Source organism: Volvox carteri, assembly GCF_000143455.1.
Source record: "Volvox carteri f. nagariensis unplaced genomic scaffold VOLCAscaffold_29, whole genome shotgun sequence".
Taxonomy (NCBI): Eukaryota; Viridiplantae; Chlorophyta; class Chlorophyceae; order Chlamydomonadales; family Volvocaceae; genus Volvox; species Volvox carteri.
The window spans coordinates 580,355-597,034 of record NW_003307572.1 but is presented as its reverse complement, the minus strand read 5'-3'; the positions used below and the strand labels follow the sequence as shown (position 1 = coordinate 597,034).

At 53.9% G+C, this 16,680-nt stretch overlaps 3 protein-coding genes across 3 annotated transcripts; all 3 read left to right on the top strand.

Annotated features, from left to right (window-relative positions):
* Positions 1–1,560: 1,560 nt before the first annotated feature.
* On the top strand, positions 1,561–4,918 carry VOLCADRAFT_105483 (uncharacterized protein; the record flags this gene model as incomplete). The annotated part of the gene is made up of 8 exons (XM_002952380.1): positions 1,561–1,566; positions 2,072–2,156; positions 2,476–2,583; positions 2,624–2,748; positions 2,877–3,328; positions 3,512–3,692; positions 3,986–4,117; positions 4,352–4,918. The coding sequence occupies 8 exons, from the start codon at positions 1,561–1,563 to the stop codon at positions 4,916–4,918; spliced, it is 1,656 nt and encodes a 551-aa protein (XP_002952426.1).
* A 2,570-nt stretch (positions 4,919–7,488) lies between these two features.
* On the top strand, positions 7,489–9,778 carry VOLCADRAFT_93019 (uncharacterized protein; the record flags this gene model as incomplete). Its single annotated transcript, XM_002952379.1, has 6 exons — positions 7,489–7,507; positions 8,003–8,088; positions 8,479–8,616; positions 8,976–9,047; positions 9,262–9,378; positions 9,737–9,778. The coding sequence occupies 6 exons, from the start codon at positions 7,489–7,491 to the stop codon at positions 9,776–9,778; spliced, it is 474 nt and encodes a 157-aa protein (XP_002952425.1).
* A 1,684-nt stretch (positions 9,779–11,462) lies between these two features.
* On the top strand, positions 11,463–15,968 carry trx9 (thioredoxin; the record flags this gene model as incomplete). Its single annotated transcript, XM_002952378.1, has 9 exons — positions 11,463–11,484; positions 12,926–13,000; positions 13,219–13,343; positions 13,631–13,717; positions 13,948–14,121; positions 14,493–14,631; positions 14,977–15,101; positions 15,416–15,546; positions 15,812–15,968. The coding sequence occupies 9 exons, from the start codon at positions 11,463–11,465 to the stop codon at positions 15,966–15,968; spliced, it is 1,035 nt and encodes a 344-aa protein (XP_002952424.1).
* Positions 15,969–16,680: the final 712 nt, after the last annotated feature.

The following is a 16,680-nucleotide window of genomic DNA, read 5'->3' as shown; positions in this document are numbered from 1 at the left end:
GCGGACAACCTGCCCGCGTACACCCCCACGCACCATGGTTCGTCTTAACCTCACACGCACTGATCCCACAGCGCAGGGCCCCAACGTCGCCACCCCGCAAGCATAAAACGCATTGGCGAGCAAGATGCGTATCGCACCTCTAACGGCCGGTTTCGCCGTAATATCATGATAATAAGTGTTGGAAAGGGGGAGATGTGAAGCATTTTCGTTGTTACTAGGAACTTTGAAACGATACAGTGGGACAGCAAATTGTTGAAGTCAGCTTTGAAAGGGCGGCGGTCACTGGCTGGGGACATTTCCTACTTGGCGTCTAAATAGGGGGATGGAAAAGTGAACGACTGCGTCGTGTTAATGTCAGCCGTGTGGTCAGTTTCGGCGGCTTGTCTTTCGAAATGGTTGATCGCCTCCGCGGTTGTCGTCCCGCTTGGGGGCGTTAATGGGATGGCCGCATTGGCTAGGCGCCCGCCCTCCCCGCCTTGCCAGGATTCGTGAATTGAAAGGATAGGGCCTCTGAGCAGGATTCCCGAAGGAGGCTTTCCAGGGCTTCAATTGACAAGGGGCCGTACAGGGATAAGTTGCGTATCATGATGCTCTCCCCGGCCATGAGCCGTGTCGGATGTGGCCTCGCCGTCGCCTTCGCGTTATCCGGCGACTGGGCCACAACTCGTAAATACGTCGCGTAATTTGTTTCGATGTGCCTTACAGTTTCGACGAACTGAAATACACCCTCCATATATTTGCGGAGCCAGGACGCTGTACGGCCTTCGTTGGCAAGTGTTGGCACCGCCCGCCGGCCAGACGCCGCGTCAATGCGCAACCATCGAAGGCCCTTTCGCTACCACCATTTAACCAGCGAAAAATACCAAAACTTGATTCCACGGAGGGGCTGCAGTCAGAACTGTTGCTTTGTCGCTCTATCTGGGGTTCGGGACGGTCAGCAAGGTTCTGCTGACTGAATACAAACCATTGTACTGCTTGATTAGCAAGAAGAAAATCGGTCGCACATTTATATACCCTTATGGGAATGCAACAGCTGGGCGCGAGGCCGTGGCTGGGCTAGATGCGGTTTGCCTGTGGTTCACTGAGACGTTAGATTGGCGCAGGCATAGCAGTACTGGGATGTTATTCGTTGTCCAGTCGTCTTAGGATGTTTGACCTTTATTCCATGCGTTCTGCTCAATTACCTCACTGAAAGTCAACCAACCCAACGCAAGATGGTCAATAAGTAGATGTCTCAAGGAATTAGGAAGCTTCTTTGGCACGGGTATGATAAGGTTTCATGGAGGATCTTTTGGCCTGTGGACTTTTGAAGGTGCCGTGTTTTCCTTACGAGTACCCTGGCATAACTTTCTGCGTCCCAACCACATCTGGACATACCAAACCTTTTTTTTGTACAGTTACGTACTAATTAAGAACATTGTAAATTTGGTAACCTTATTTCGCGACATGTGCGCACCTTCCACAGCGATTCTTCTTTCATAGCTTCCATCGGACGGCTACTGGGCAGGATTGCGCGCGGGCAGGTTTACACCTGGTTCTAGAAGTCTTCTTCACGGTTCCATGAAGGTAAGCAGTTCTGTTTTACCTGCGCGGTGGGTAGTGTGGCGACCGGTGTGGAGTGCAGTGCCCGCACGCGCTGCACCGTTTCGCAGCCAAAAACGTCCTGCCACTATCAATTATGGACAACGTATGCCTTGGTGGTGTCAGGTGTTTAGGGAGACCATTCCTCAGGAGACGTCGTTGGATTTTGCGGCAGTAGGCGGGCGGTCGCTGCGTTAGTTCACTCGAATTAGTCTCGCTGCAGAACTTAAATGCTGCTATGGATGTCCTTGGACCCGATCATGTGAGATCGCTGTGTGTACAGTTCCTCGTCGCGGCATACGTGGCTTGCGGACGTTTGCCCTTGGCTCGACACTTTTCAACCTGTCGCCTAATATCTCATTTGCCAGAACCATCAGGTCTTGCCAATAGTCGTTTTGAGGAACGCAGAATGGTACAGTTGTAACCCGTCCGCAAAATGTTTGTCCGCGGCCTATCTCACGCTTCGTTGGCCGACTTGGTTGCGCTGTAGGTGTTAACAGACATGATGCTTGACGCTAAGGCGAAACATAGCCTGCTGTCGTTGGACGCTGCCAGCCTTGGGTTGTCACTTCCAGGTGTGTCTTGGATAAAATTGAGGTAGATTTGTTGTTTGTTCTGACGTTTCTTCATTCAATGTGACCTGCTCATATCGTTCCCTTTCCTGGATGTATGTCTTACATCATTTATGTTAACTGGTTGTAGGCGCGTCTCCCCCGGCGATCGGGTCTGCTTCTTCCCGGCCGCCGGGGCCCGGGGCATCGCTGGGATCGAATGCGGTTGCATTTGGGTCGGGACAATTTAATTCAATAACTCTCTTCGGGGGCTTGCCGTTTGGGGGCACCGGTGTACTGCCGACCGGCATACCACCCCTGACAGCTGCCGCCGCCGCCGCAGCAGCAGCAGTGGCCGCCCAGGCGGCCGTCACTGGGCAAGTTGCGGCACTGCCTGCCACTGCCAATGAAAGAACTTTGCTGAAGCAGCCAGGAGTTGTTTACCCAGCAGGTGGGATTGCTGCAAGCGTACCCCCGCCTCCCGATCCCAGCCTTGCGGTCCCAACGCCGCCGCTTACAACATCACCGCCAGTTGAACCCAGTGATGGGTCAAGCCCGTCCACATCGCACAACAGCCACGATGCGGCAGCTGCAGGCAGTCCCCCAGCGCCATCAGGTGCAGGCAGCTTGGACCGGACGGCAGCACTTACTGCTGGCCTGTTAAGCAGCAACGGCACAGCGCCTCACATGGGTGTCGCCCTTCCGCCCATGGGGCCCGTCGGCGCCATCGCTGCCGCTGCACAGGCGGCATCGGTCAGCGCCATGGGCGCTCCTAGCCTTTGGCTGCATCAAGCAGTTCTCACGTCCGGTGCCCAGGCTGCAGCCAGACCTGCGGTGCTGGCCCTTCTACCGCCGCACCAGGCGTCAGTAGCCGGTGCCATACGTAGAAGCAACGACGGTCAAATGTCAGCCGCGGACGAGCCTCATGTTGCGGCCCAAGGACCGGCAGCCGGTTTGCCGGGTGCCGGTGCCGCAGCGCTTGGAGATGCCCCAGTGAACGCAACTCCCAGTGGCAAGCCGCCATTGGCACCAGGCGGGCCCGGCCCACTTCCACTGAGCCTTACCGATCACCCCGCTGCTGGCATTGGTTGCAGCATTAGCTACAAGAGCAATGGAAGCCATACGGGCGGCTTCACGGGGGGAATGCCACTTGGTGTCAGCCCACCAAGTTTGGGGACTTCGCCTGCTGCGGGGAGGTATGTGGGGTAATTGACGAATAGTTTTGTATTCGGCGGGTCCAGTTCTTCCATGGGACATATGTCGCACAGATTATCCAGTATAACTTGAACAGGGTTGTTGTTTGGAAGTTATTGATTTGCTGTGGGGTTTCCTCGTCTGCTGCCTGGTCGCAACCCGCTGGATATGCCGCGGAATCCTAGGTTATCATCTCGGCGCCGCACGAGTAGCACGAACTTGCTGAGCTCATCTGCTGGCGCCAAGGCCAGCTCTTCGGCCCCATCGTTGTCTGTAAAACCTGACAAGTCGGGCGCTTGCAAGTACCGGGGAGTGCGGCAACGGCCATGGGGAAAGTTCGCGGCCGAGATTAGGGATCCCCATAAGGTGAGAACGTTGGATTGCCGTTGAGTAATTACCTCACGTAAGCGTGACGTATAACCTGCAGACGTTTATAACCTTGCATACCCTCTTCGACTTCGACGTAGCTGGGTTCGAGGTTTTGACAACCTGGACATTGACGCCTGTGTTTCCGCGGTCGTTGGACTGATCGTCTGTGTTGCTGACAAATGCGCGCATGGTTGCTTGCTATTCCATGCACAATTAGAGGTCAGGCTCTTTCTGTTAAAGGAAGTAGTGGAGGAGGAAATATCGCCCTCGGTCGCATTCTCAACATGTAGGGTGTGCGAGTGTGGCTGGGAACGTATGATACGGCGGAGGAGGCCGCTTTGGCGTACGACAAGGCCGCTAGGGAGATTCGGGGCCCTCGCGCTGTGGTCAACTTCCCGAACGTCAATCCCGGTGCAATCGCGGTGAGGACTCATTGTTGTGTTTTTATGATGTGTGACTACTATACGCAGGCGTTTTACCGTATTCGCTCACAAATATTGATTGCATGTCTGGTTAGGAGTGCTTGGAGCAACCACACGTCAGACGATGCGCATTTGTGCGAAGCTTTTACGTGCGCATAAGGGCTCAGGACCTGTTACTAAAGATCTCTGCTATGCCCTGCCCTATCCTCTCTCTGCATGCCTTGTGGCCCACAGCATCAGGACGATGAATGCGCCCATTGGGATCCCCTAGGCAGCTCCTCATTGGGAACTTCACCGGTGTCGTCGGGCTTCGCCACAGGCACACCACCTCTGATGGGCGGCTCGGCGCCAGTACGCAACATAGGGCATCCGCAGCACCAACATAACCACCACCCTGGTGTGGCACCATACACGAATTTGGGCCCGAGGAGCACTTTTGGCGGCTTTCCTGTCTACAAGCGCGACCCGGAAACCATTGTAGAGGGGGATTCGGATGTAGATATGGATGATGGTGATGACGGAGATGGCATGGAAGAGGACCGAGAGGATGGCGGCAGTGGCGGCAGGGCGCGGCTGAACGTCGTGACCGGTGTGGGCGGCAGCGGCCGGCCATCGCGCCCGGCGGCGGCGGCGGCAGTGGCGGCAGTGACAGCGGCCGCCGTCCGTGGTGGTATTGAGTTGGAAGACAATGGCGTCGAATTGGCACCAGCACGCGTGAAGCGACCGCCAGTTGCATTTGATGTGGAGGATGAACTTGCCGAGCTGGCTGATGCGCTGCTGCTTCTCCACGAGAGCGCCTGACCTCTGCCCTCGCCTTGAGGAGATGCCTGCGGGCCGGCCGGTATGGAACCGCGTATTGTTTCATGCACAGTTTCCTTAAGTTGTATCTCGGCTGTTGCACCTGCAATGGTTATTTGCCGACTGTTGCAACTTCTGTTTTGCACAAGATTCTGAGGCGCGGGAACTTGTGGACCGGGAACAGTTTGGACCTCCAGCGCTTGAGCTCAACAACGACAATGATTACTGCCCAAGGCCGCTGGAACAGAATTGCGTGCAGGTGTCTTGTAAACATGGGGGGTGGGGTACCGTTGGTTCGACGGGAAGCAGCGGTTTGGTTCAGTGCAAGGCTGGTGCCTTATCAGCAAAAAGCGGTATGTCCACGGCACCGAGTGAGTACCACATTGTAGTCCGGATATGCAGATACGTCGAACAGAGGGCGTGCCATGTCCACAGGAGTCTGTAGCTCAGAATCATTGGGATCTTCGGGAACTGTTCAGCCAGGACAACATTTGATTGCGCTTACTGCTAGACCTATTCTGCTAGGCCTATTGGGCTTTTTAATTCTCGTGTGTGTAAATTGCATGTTTTGCTGATTTGTTGCGCTGCTTATTTGGGCAGCCTGTCTACACGCAGAGGGGTGGTTGCGCGACAGCTGCGGTAGGGCCGTGGCGGCCCTCGACTTGCCGCACCTGAGGTATGAGTGTGTGTGAACTCCGTGAGGCTGCAGCGCAACGTGTATGTCATAGCATGGCTTATTTGTGGGTGACGCACTAACATGTAAAGTAGTACTTGTGTGTGTGAGGGGGGCATCTCGCGATCTTTCGAAGTGACGTCTCTGCTGCTGGCTGCCACTAGCGACGGAGTCTTTGCGAGAGTGCTGTGCAAGTGTATATGCTGTCCAGGCTGTCATGCAAGGTTCTGGAGCCCATTGGAAAAAAGGCATTTCCGGAGAGAGTCGCTGCTTCAAGTCTTGCAGCCACAGCCTTGGCTGTACCGGGCATATTTGAAGAAAGCCTTGATGCGCACGCCGTTTTTTCTTCGCGGTTAACAGCTGCGAAGTGCCTGGAGAGAGCAATCATCGCCACAACCCGCTCCACCTGACCAGATGCGGTTGCATATTATCCCAAGTCGCAGGAACCCTATATAGTCTTGTGATTGACGCAAGGGTCTAAAATGCCGGCTAATTCTTGCTTGACGCTCACAATAGGACGGGGGCTTGCGCTTTTAGGGGCTCGCATGCCCACGGTGAACCGTCCACAAGTTGCGCTGGGGCGTCCTCGGTGCGAGTGGGGTTTTGACGGAAAGCCCTTTAGGGTGTTGGCGTCACCCTTGCCCGATTTTGATTTTGAGCGTAAAACTCATCATTGGCCGATGGGGCTAAGAAAGGCAATGTTCGTAACCGTTCCCATCGTGTGGACTTCTTTTTATCCTGTTTCGACGTGAGAACATTCAGGTACCTCTTAACGCATCACGATTGTGGTGGTGGTGGTGGTGGTGGTGGTGGTGCTCATGGGCTGATGCAAGACTGGTGAAGTCTGGCAAAAGTTGTTGTCAGGCGGATGCATGTGCACCTGAGAAGACAAAGATGTTTAGATTGTTCCTAGGGCATTCGGAAGCGTTGTGTAGCGCTTGTCCCTAAGTTCATGGAGTTCTTCAACGATATTTAGGTAGCGTATTTGCTTTTGCCAAGGGGTCACGGCTGTGTCCATAGATGTCGCGAGGTTGCGAGCACCATAGTGCTAGTGGGCAGAGGGGGGTGCTGCAGTGATATGGTATGGCATAGCTTGTGCCCTTTTTGATGTATGTCGACTGGCTTGTTGAGATGTTTCGTGCAGGTGCCGAATTAGTAGTCAGGTGTGGGACACCGCGGGGCGTTGGATTTCTTTTGCTGCTGTCGTGGCCACAGGAGTTCTCATCGGTTGTGACACCTATTCTTTAGCTTTTGTGCCTGCTCATCTTGTATTTTATTTTGGAAGGCATGGCCTGTCATGGCAGCGAGTGCGTCAAGCCGGTGTTGTAGTATGGTATTGACAGGGGCTTCCGTGCAATCCGATGGTGAATGCGTCTTTTGTTCCCCTCTGGATTCTATCCATTTCGTTTGAAGGGCCATTACGGAACATGGTTGAAATCGCTCGTGTGGCGAATTACAGTTTGCATGCAGGTGACAATAGGTCGGTGCATGCGAGAGGTCCTGTGTGAACGCAGAAAAAACACGCGTGTAACCTGCATTTGGAGGTCGGTTGCACGTCGGCTATCCAGGCCGGAGTTTGGGGTTTCTTCAGGGTACCTTCCTATCGGAGATTATGTTTACGAGACCAGACGGTGTAAGTGTTGTGCGAGCATAAGCGTAGAATGTCACAAGTCTCAAACTTCAGGAGGATCTGGAAACGCTCAACTTGGAAGGGCTTATGAATAGGGGCACTGCCTACTTTTCATCATTTGCTTTCCTTACGCATTTGAACGGGAGCAGCTACTACAAATGCTACCAGGTCAGCAAGGAATTAGCTGATGCTGTCGGACTTAAAAAGATTCAGAGTTGTGGCCGATGCTCTTGGACACGACAGAATCACGCATCGCCTACGGTCATTCTTATGATGCATGTCAAAAAAGGTGCGTATACGACACATCCTTCCGGCATAGCCGCGCAATCAAAATTACACCATTACAGTCGTATATGCATACTATGCGTAAGAAACGTTAAAATCAGGGACTCATATATTTCCAAGGGACCAGAGACGTGTACCCATTCGCGAATGCAAAATGCTTGAAAGATGCGTAATGTCGCAGCGGCCTTGTCGCCTTGGCGTGCTGTGCCAAGCAGAAAGGAAGCATGAACTCCGTGTTTGTATACATCGCACGTGCAAGCATCAAGGATCAGAGCAGGTGGCCGTTGGTGCCGCTTTCAGTTACTCCCGGAAAGTGCAATGTCCCTGCAGTACTGAAACTGCCTCCTTGTGCAGTTGCTAAAGTTTGCCGTCGATCTCGCTTTACCGTGGCTCAAGGCTGCTCCAACAGGTTGCTTGGGTGCGTTCGCAGCCCTTTGGTACAGTACATGGATTTTAGCAAGAACCCTAGTGCTCCTACATCGTGAGTTTCCTAACGCAGGCAACTGCGGAAATGGCCCCAACATGGTATTGTTACCTGAAGAGCAGCTCCTGCACCACGTGGCAACACCAAAGGAGTTAGCGCAGGTGGGCCTACCGGCAGCGGAGTTAAATTCCTTCTGGACCTGTCCTGAAGTGGTCACCTCTGAACGGACTTGGCCCCGCTACGCATTCAGGTCCTCCGTGCGTTCTGTGGAACAAGCATCGACGACGTATTTGTTCAAGCGACGCAAGTACGGGAAGCTCACGTTGTGCAGCAGCTACGGCACGCATGGCAACCACCCTACTATGCACGAGTATTTCACCATCTCGCACCTCGTCAGGCGTGTATATTTGCCCGCCATGATGCTGATGCATACATTGATGTTGTCGCTTGTTATGCGTTCTTCCCCGCCTTCCCATTCCCATCCCTGTCTTCCTTGTTCGGTGTTTTCCCCAGCCGTTTCAAGCCGGCCCCTCCTTGTCCTCCTCCTCAAGCTCCGTCTGGCAGGCAATGCATATGCTGCACGGCACGACTTCAGCAGGGCGATTGACTGCTATAGCTGCGCGCTACAGCTTAACCCGCCCGCTGGTGCCCACATGCTGTATAGCAACCGCAGCGCGAGCTACCTCCAGGTACAGCGGTGCAGAGTCTGCTGCCCTATACTTCACATCCTCTACCAAAATACTTTATCCTATACTTTAAATTTTCTACCAAATTGGTATGGCCTCTTGGTCAGCACAAGGCTTCCGCGCTGTGCGTGTTGGTGCGGGACCGATGCCTGGATTAAGGCTGCCGAACGTCTTGGCTTGATGTGATTGAAGTTTAGGGGAAGGTGGGACATGGGTGGGCTGAAAGGATCGCAGTGGTAGAAATGGCAGCGGCCGCCATGGCGGAAGCAGCTCCACTTTTAAGTCGGAATGCATGTAGCCGTGCCTACCTTGCTGTCCCACACATATCCACCTCCTTTGTCCCTTCCCCACGCGCCCCGCAGGTAGGTGACATGGAGGCGGCACTGGAGGACGCTCAGCGAGCGGTAGAGCTAGCCCCTCCAGGCTTCCATAATGTGAGTTCCCATCTAGCCGAACTGGGAACACCAGTGATGCCGCCATTCACGCTTGCGGACATGCATGCAGCGCGCATGGTAACAAGCTTCATTTGGAGGCATTTGAATTGTGAATCATTCGGCACTTCCTTACGGTCCCTCTTGTAATGGTGCCGGAAAGTCGGCACTACCACACATGTGCCCCGCGGGTGGTGTATGTGTGTGGCTCCCTCAGGCTGCCATTCGTCTGATTGATGCACTATTTGCATTGCGGCGGTTCGAAGAGGCAGCTGAGGCGTGCAGGGGGGCGGCGGAGCGGGACAGCTCCTTCAGGTTCCGAGAAGAATATCCGGTAGGTGACTGGATGCGTGGGCAGGAAGGGTTGATGCGTTCTGGTGCAGAGAGCAGGGAAAAGTTGTTGCTGGGCGACGTGTGGAGACCCGCAACATGTACATGTTACTCCGGCCGTCGTCCTTCCTGTTGATGCGGGCAAATGCTTTTGAGGATTTCTGAGATCACCACAGCAGCGCTGAGTCATATGTGGCATATCGCATCACCCAACCTGGGTACGCTATCTTCTCTCCTCCTCGCATGACGTGGCACCAGCTCGTGTAGCCACCCTTGCTCTGAAACTCCTCTGGCTAATCCCAAGTATCCCAACCTGCTTGCATATGATGATTGCATATGCCGCATTCCCTCCCTGCTTACAGGTGATTAAGGACTCTCTGAAGAGGTTGGGCCACGCGGTGTAACCGCCAGCTCCATGTCTGTCTGATGCAGCAAAGCAAATGGCAAGCTGTTGTGTACGGGTGGGAGAGCATACTTGACTTCAGGAAAAGGAGCACAGTAATGCGTTACATGGAAAGTGTTATCCGCTTTTTATTCAGGAGAGTGACAAGGAGTGCATGAACGAGGGTGCTATTGGCGAGACGTGTTGCAGTGACCGCACTGGTAGGTGGCATGTTTCCCCCGCAGCAGACATCCATCAAGTGAGGGGAGCACAGTGAATAGTTATCCTGAAGGCTGATTTATTGTTGGACCCGCTCCGAACATTACTTTTCAAGCGGGTGTAGGGCCCTCGGGCGCAATTTGGGAGGAATTCGGTGTCTGGTGAGCTCACCCTAACTCTTGCTTCAGTGTCTCGTCTGCTGCGTAGTCCAGCATTATGTCTCGGAGCGTTGTCGGCACCTGGTAACTTCAAACCTAGTTAAGCACAACTCAGGTGCCAAGTCGCGTTAGACAGTTCGGTTCGCCCATGCATCCCATCCTGTTGGAGTCCGTCCGGGGGATGTTGAGAGCAGTACGACAAGTGTGAGACTCAGTGCGGCACCAGGTCGGCCCTAAGCGGTGCGCGCCAGGGAGGCGGAGGAGCTACGCCGGGAGCTAACGAAGCCGCGTCCTTTCCCCTATCCCACAAGTCGCCCCCCGGGTCGGCTCTAGGCTGGACTGTTGTGCGTTGCCGTTCGAGATGAGGACTAGATTTCCCTTGTGCAGGCCCGAGAAGCCGTTCGTAGGTGTTCCTGCGAGATTCCAAGCTTTTGGCTTCGGCTCGATTGTAGTAATTGGTTATGAGGGCTTACCTGGCTTACCGCCTTGGCAGAAAGAAGACCATACCGTGATTATGTGGGGCCGTGTGCTTGGTTCGTTCCGTAGGTCTTCAGGCCTCGTCATTGCTAATAGTAGGGCCCCTGGAGATCCCATTTGTAGGCGTATGTGGCGGGGACGGGAGCATGATTGTGATATGTCTGATAAGCCTAGTTAATGCTGCTTCTTTTCATTCAGCCAAATGGCTTAAGGTTGGACAACAAATCAATAGAGAGGATGGCCTTTTGCTTAGCGATCACAGGTCGATGAATGAATGCCTGTAAAGCCTGATGCGTTTAGCCGTACAACTAAAACCGCAGTGTCATCAGTTCAGAACTCAAAAGCCCGAAACGAGCCTATTATCAACATGTAGATCTTTGAGTTCTGGGCACGAATAAGTTTTTCACCCGACTTGGACTTTGTTAGCCTATGGTTCCATGAAGTAGTTTACCTGACCGCGTTAAGACAGGGATGGGCTCGGGTACCTGCGAGCAGAAGAGTGTGCTTGCTTCCGTGGAGGCGAGCCAGGTTACCGACTGTGCTGTCTGCCGCGGGGCGGTATAATGGGCAGACGACGCAGTGGAAACCTGTCAGTCCTGACTATATGATCTCGCGGAATTACTCTTTCCGTCGCGCTCTCCGCTACTTGCACATCGATCGCACCGGTACGGCCCCAACGTACAACTGACGAACAGCCGGGCACGCTTTCGACAAATACACAGAAACCCTTTTGTTTTTTTTAGTTTTCCCCAGAAAACCTTCAGTTACATGGGTTTAAATGCATGCCTAAATAAGCCGCATGCGTGTGAGCAGTACACCTTAACCCCAAGCGTAACCAGCTCATAACTCGAAATGTCATGTGACTGGGCAACATGTGAGTATACGTATGGGGTTACCTGTCCTGCCAATAATGCGGGAGTTAAAGGGGGCCGGGAAGGGGAGCTGGACCACATGGACATGTGCATCCACATCTAGGCATACGCATCTAGGCATGAAGTCCAGACGTGCACGGTAACTGCTTTGGGGTGACCAGGCGTGCGCGGCGCCTTTTTTCAAGGTTGTGTTCCGAGGCGCCCATCATCGCCGTTGCTCCTGTTGAGCGACGATGCAGGGCTTGAGGATAACCCTTGTTCTGCGGCGTGAGACGGAAGAGATGGGAGAGCCCTTGGTGCAGGGTGGGGGAAAGGAAAGGAGAGCCCATGGTGGGGGTCGTGAGAGTTGAGAGGCCTTGGTGGGGGTCGTGAGAAGGGAGAGCCCTTGGTGCAGAGCGTGAAAAGGGAGATCCCCATCACTTGGGTATTAACGCCCGTTGGTGACCAGCCTGACAGCTAGCAAAGCGTGATGTGTGTACTTGTCGTACGGCATAGGACCCTCCCGGTCCGCCCCATGGGGCGTTCAATGGGTTCAAATCCCACATTAATCGAAATATGTTGGTTCATACTGCCTCTGCCATGCTGCCTGGGTCGAAGTTCATTCCTTTCTGGAGTCACACATCAGCCCTGCGCAAATGATTTCTGTAATGGATGCGTCTTACTTCTGTACAGTATTGCTCCGTGTGGAAAGGTCGGACATTCTTGCTTCTTCGCTTTCCATCTGGGTTTGTCCACTCTCGGGTTTGAGAAATTAATGTTGGGGGAAAGGCGAGCACGGCTTTATGTGCACATGCGCATCCGAAATAAGACATCCGCATTTTGACATATACACAAACGAGACCCAAGGACAGTTTGTTTGGTATTATGTGACCGATACATCGAGACCGATAATACTGTGCGTGCTCGGCCGGGACAGCAACTGGGTGTGGTCAAGATTTACGGGAGCCCTCAATGACATTTTAGATGTACAAACGAACTGTTTGCTGGCAAAGTTTGGTTTGCCAAAGCTCGTATTTACCCAACCCCTCGTTCCGGAACGACAGCGCGTGTACCTTGGCTTGAAGTGTGTACCTTGGATTGAATCGTGAAGGTCAAAATGGTAATCTCTCCGCCGCGTGAGCGGCCTTAACTAAGTGCTTTTACAGCTGGATCTTACTTCGCCTACTGTGTGAGGCTGAAACCTCTGACAGTCGCAGAAGCATACCATACCGTACAACGACCAATGGCACAGACAACCGTCGTCTGACAATGTTCTTATAGTACCTATTACAGACAGTATTCTGATGGGATTGCGGCATTCGCCCGTCCGAGCGTGTTACACTTTTCGCCCGTTTCGCTATAAAGCCCTCATTCCCGTTTTGCAATAATTGCATTTGACGATGTCCGCCTTATTTTATGGCTCGTCTCGCCACATGGTTGGGGATCTCTGTTCATGTCCGACAGCTTTAACCAGGAAAGGAGCGAACCGCTTCGTTCTTCCCTGTCCAAAGCCAAATCTGGCGTTGCGCAGCACCTCCGGTGCGTCCGACTGTCTGTTCATGCTGCTCGATATTACCATCGTGTTTACGGGCCTTGGGGTTTCCTACGTCTGTTAGCATAGGTCATCCCGAAAAGTATTGTTCGCCTTTGGCCGACGCTTCCCCTTGCGCCTGACTTGCCGGTGGGCCGTAATAGTATTCGTTATTTCTGTGCATAGAGTGAGTATGACCTTGTGATTTTTGCTTTATATGTTTCAGGTGCACGTCGCGTCCGTGGGCACGGGCGGCTCTTAACTAGGGCAGCTGTGTACAGTGGCCACAGTGGCCACAGTGGCGAAACCCCTGAGGATTGTATCCAGCGCCGGATTCGGGAAAGTGCAGCGGTAAGTTGTTTCTTATGCGGAAAGTGCTGGAGCTTGCGCCCTCATTTTCAGTTGGCAACTGCTCAACAGTGGAAGCCCTCCCCAATCTTTAGAAAGCTGCGCCATTGAAGCTTCAAACAATGCAGCGATCACAATTGGCAGATCATCTGAAGATCCCTTGGGGCTCCGCACACCGGACAGCCCGCAGGCTCCCCCGCCCCGCAGCGCAGCAAAACGCACTCAACCCCTCCGTGCCGCCGTTGGGGTCCCCGACTCTCCGCGCTCTCCTGCTCTTCTCAACACCACAGGTCGAATCCCGCGTTATCAGCGTTGACTCAGAGGATGAATTTGTCCAAGTACTGGAGGACGCGGGGAATAAGCTGCTTGTAGTGGAGGTGCGTGAGCGGCATGGAAAAGGGGTGGTGGCACTACGACAGATGAGAAGGAAGGCCTCATACGGTCTAAGCTGCCGACCGATCTGGCCTGTATTGGATGGACGATGTATTGGATGTCCTTGTAGTACTCCGACTGAAATCGCGCGTAATCAGCTGCAGTTGACCTGACGGTTCAGAGCAGCAAGCGCGTCGTATCGACATAGTGCACTGGGCCGTGCTGTGACATGCAGATCCAATCAGAGAGGGTTTGCGAAACTGGCCTGGACGAACCTGAGCCTGAGCTGCACTGGAAGCTGGACGCGGAGAAGGCACATGCGCTGCAGATGGCGAAATGTACGGCAGTTAAACACGTGATACAGCGTACGGCACGCGAGTGTCCAGATGTGTGTTTCGTTTCCATTGAGGTACGATTGAGTGGGACACGGGTGCGGGTGGGACCTGTGTATAGTAACAAGATGCTGTCCTATCCCGGGCCTTTCCGCATGAAGGATTTGAGCTTGTTTGGCTGAGCAATGCGTTTTGGGGACTGCAGGTCTTTTATTAACATCCGCAGCGTATCCGGAGAGGTATCGTGCAGCAATGCGGGAAATGAAACGGGGGAGGGAAAGAGGCTCAGTCCTTAGGTGGTTGCCCCCGTCCGCGGTTATCCTCATGCCCTGCGGATCTTCCTCCTGCTTTGGACCTGCTGCATTCCGCATGTGCCACCTTGCATGGTACCTGCTCCCCGCCATACACCCTCGCGCGCGGGCTCCCCTCTATTCTCACGCCTCACCAGACGGACGGCTCCTCGCACAAGGAGGCGCTGATCCGCAAGCTGGGCGTGGAGGTGCTGCCCACGTTGCAGTTCTACCGGGAGGGCAAGCTGTTGTGGGAGCACAAGGGCGTGATGCAGATGGAGGCGGGGGTGGGCGAAGGTGAGTGCGGGCTTGGAGGGCGCTGGAACGGAGGTGCGAGCAGTGGTGAGCCAAGGTCGCATGTGATGAAGGTGGCGGGTAAAACGGGTAACGGGTGCCACAGAAGCCTTGGTCTTGTCGCGGGTTGCTCGATGCTGGTGGTGCTGACCGTGAATTTAGTGTACACTCGTTAAGTCACATGGGCGAGCTGTACAGGGGTGTGTGACGTAGGTGGCAACTTCAGCTCATCGCTAATGCCGCGTTTTCCTTAGTTTCAGATCTTGTAACCCACATCGTGCTACCACATGTACGGCGCTACACACCGCGTCACCGTGTACTTCTTGCCGTATCTCTGATGGCACCTAGGTATGATGTACTACGGCGACGTTGTGGCGGGTGGAGTGCAGCCGAGCAGTGTGGTGGCGGACATCACCTCCCGGGCCAAGCTGGATGAGTTTCTCAGCTCCTCAACGGACCCCAGGGTGCTGCAGGTGGGAAAAGAGAAGGCTGGAGTTGATCTCCCTTTGAGGAGGTGGAAGGAGGGGGCAAGGGAGGAAGGAAATGCTCTAGGATTTGAGTCCCCCTGCACGAAAGGTTTGGCTCGGCTCGGGTCGACTAGCGATAACATGTGTTGCTCCTCTATCTGCGTGCCACGAAGGTTCTAAACGTGGCGCTTACAAGTGCTGGACCTTGCATCAAGGTCTTCCCCGCGGTGGGTCAGGGAGGATTTCAAGCTGAAGGGTTGTTTGGGATGAAGTTCCTAACCTAGAGAAATTGCATCCTTCAAACCCTCCCTTCATTGCAGGTAGTGGCCCTGAGCCGGTCGTTCCAGGGCTTTGCGAGCTTCGGGCGGTTGCTTGGAGACCAAAATGGCGAAACGCGCGCGCTGCTGCAGGAATTCAACATCATCGAGGTGCCCACCTTTATCTTCTTCAGGTACATCACCTATGGCAGTATCTAGGGGGTTGCGGTCGCTATATCGTGTTTGCTGCGTCCAATTCACTAGCATAATGTGGCCCTATGGACTTGGAAGTACTTGATATCCTGGTTCTGGGCAGAGGGGTAACACGCTGATGCGGCTGCCGGAGTCTGCCGTACAACTGGCATGCGGTACGGTCGATTTCGCGAATGGAAGCTTCTAAGCGTAAGGACAGTTTGAGATTCAGTACTGGAACGTGATCCCCAAATTGGTCCTATGCAGGGCGGGCCGGGAGGTAGGGCGGCATGTGGGCTCCAGCCGTGGTGACCTGATCGGCCAAATCCTACAGCAGCAGGAATCCATGGGGCTCTCGCCGCCTCCGCCGCCCGTGACAGCCCGCACAAAGCCTCGCAGCCGCGCGGCGGCCAAGCGCAAATGAAGGTTGGGTGAAAAGGAGGTTTGATGTGTTAAGATTACGGTGCAATTGGTGCATGCATACAAAAGATTCTTAAGTTCGCCCCTAGGAAGGAAAACTACGCAGGATTGACGTTTTTTTTACAGAAGTAGTAGCAGCTCGAAGAGCAGACATATTTTCTATTAGGCGCATTATCACAATGGCGTGTTCCGTTCCAAAGATGTGTTTTAGGCTTTGGCTGGTGGGAGTTCAGCGCACAGCAAGTGCAAGCCGCGATATCATGGCGTTTGCGTTACGGAGGAACTTTGCACACGCCCTCGTATGCCACGCCAGGGCGACCTAGCGACTCAGGCATACACACACACGGGGGTGGAACTAAAGAACACGATTGTCGCGTAAGGGAACATGATGTTTTCTTTTACAAATCTGAAACATCGTGTTTTTACTAACCCAGTCAGTTAATGGACAGGATGCGGAGATTGTGGCTGCAGGTATGGCAAATCCAGTTTTTTTGTACATATGAGATGGGTAGAAGCGCAGGGATGGATAGCGAATAGTGGCTCGTCCTGTGATGTGAGGTGGGAGTGTTTGGCAGTGACATTGCGGTAATTACAACGAAACCATGCTGTCATATGTGCACACATATATATCACAGCAGCAGATCTGGTTGCGGATTGACGTGGTGAAGGTGGATACGTGGCTGAGTAAGCGCTGTTGACAAAAATGTATAATGTAT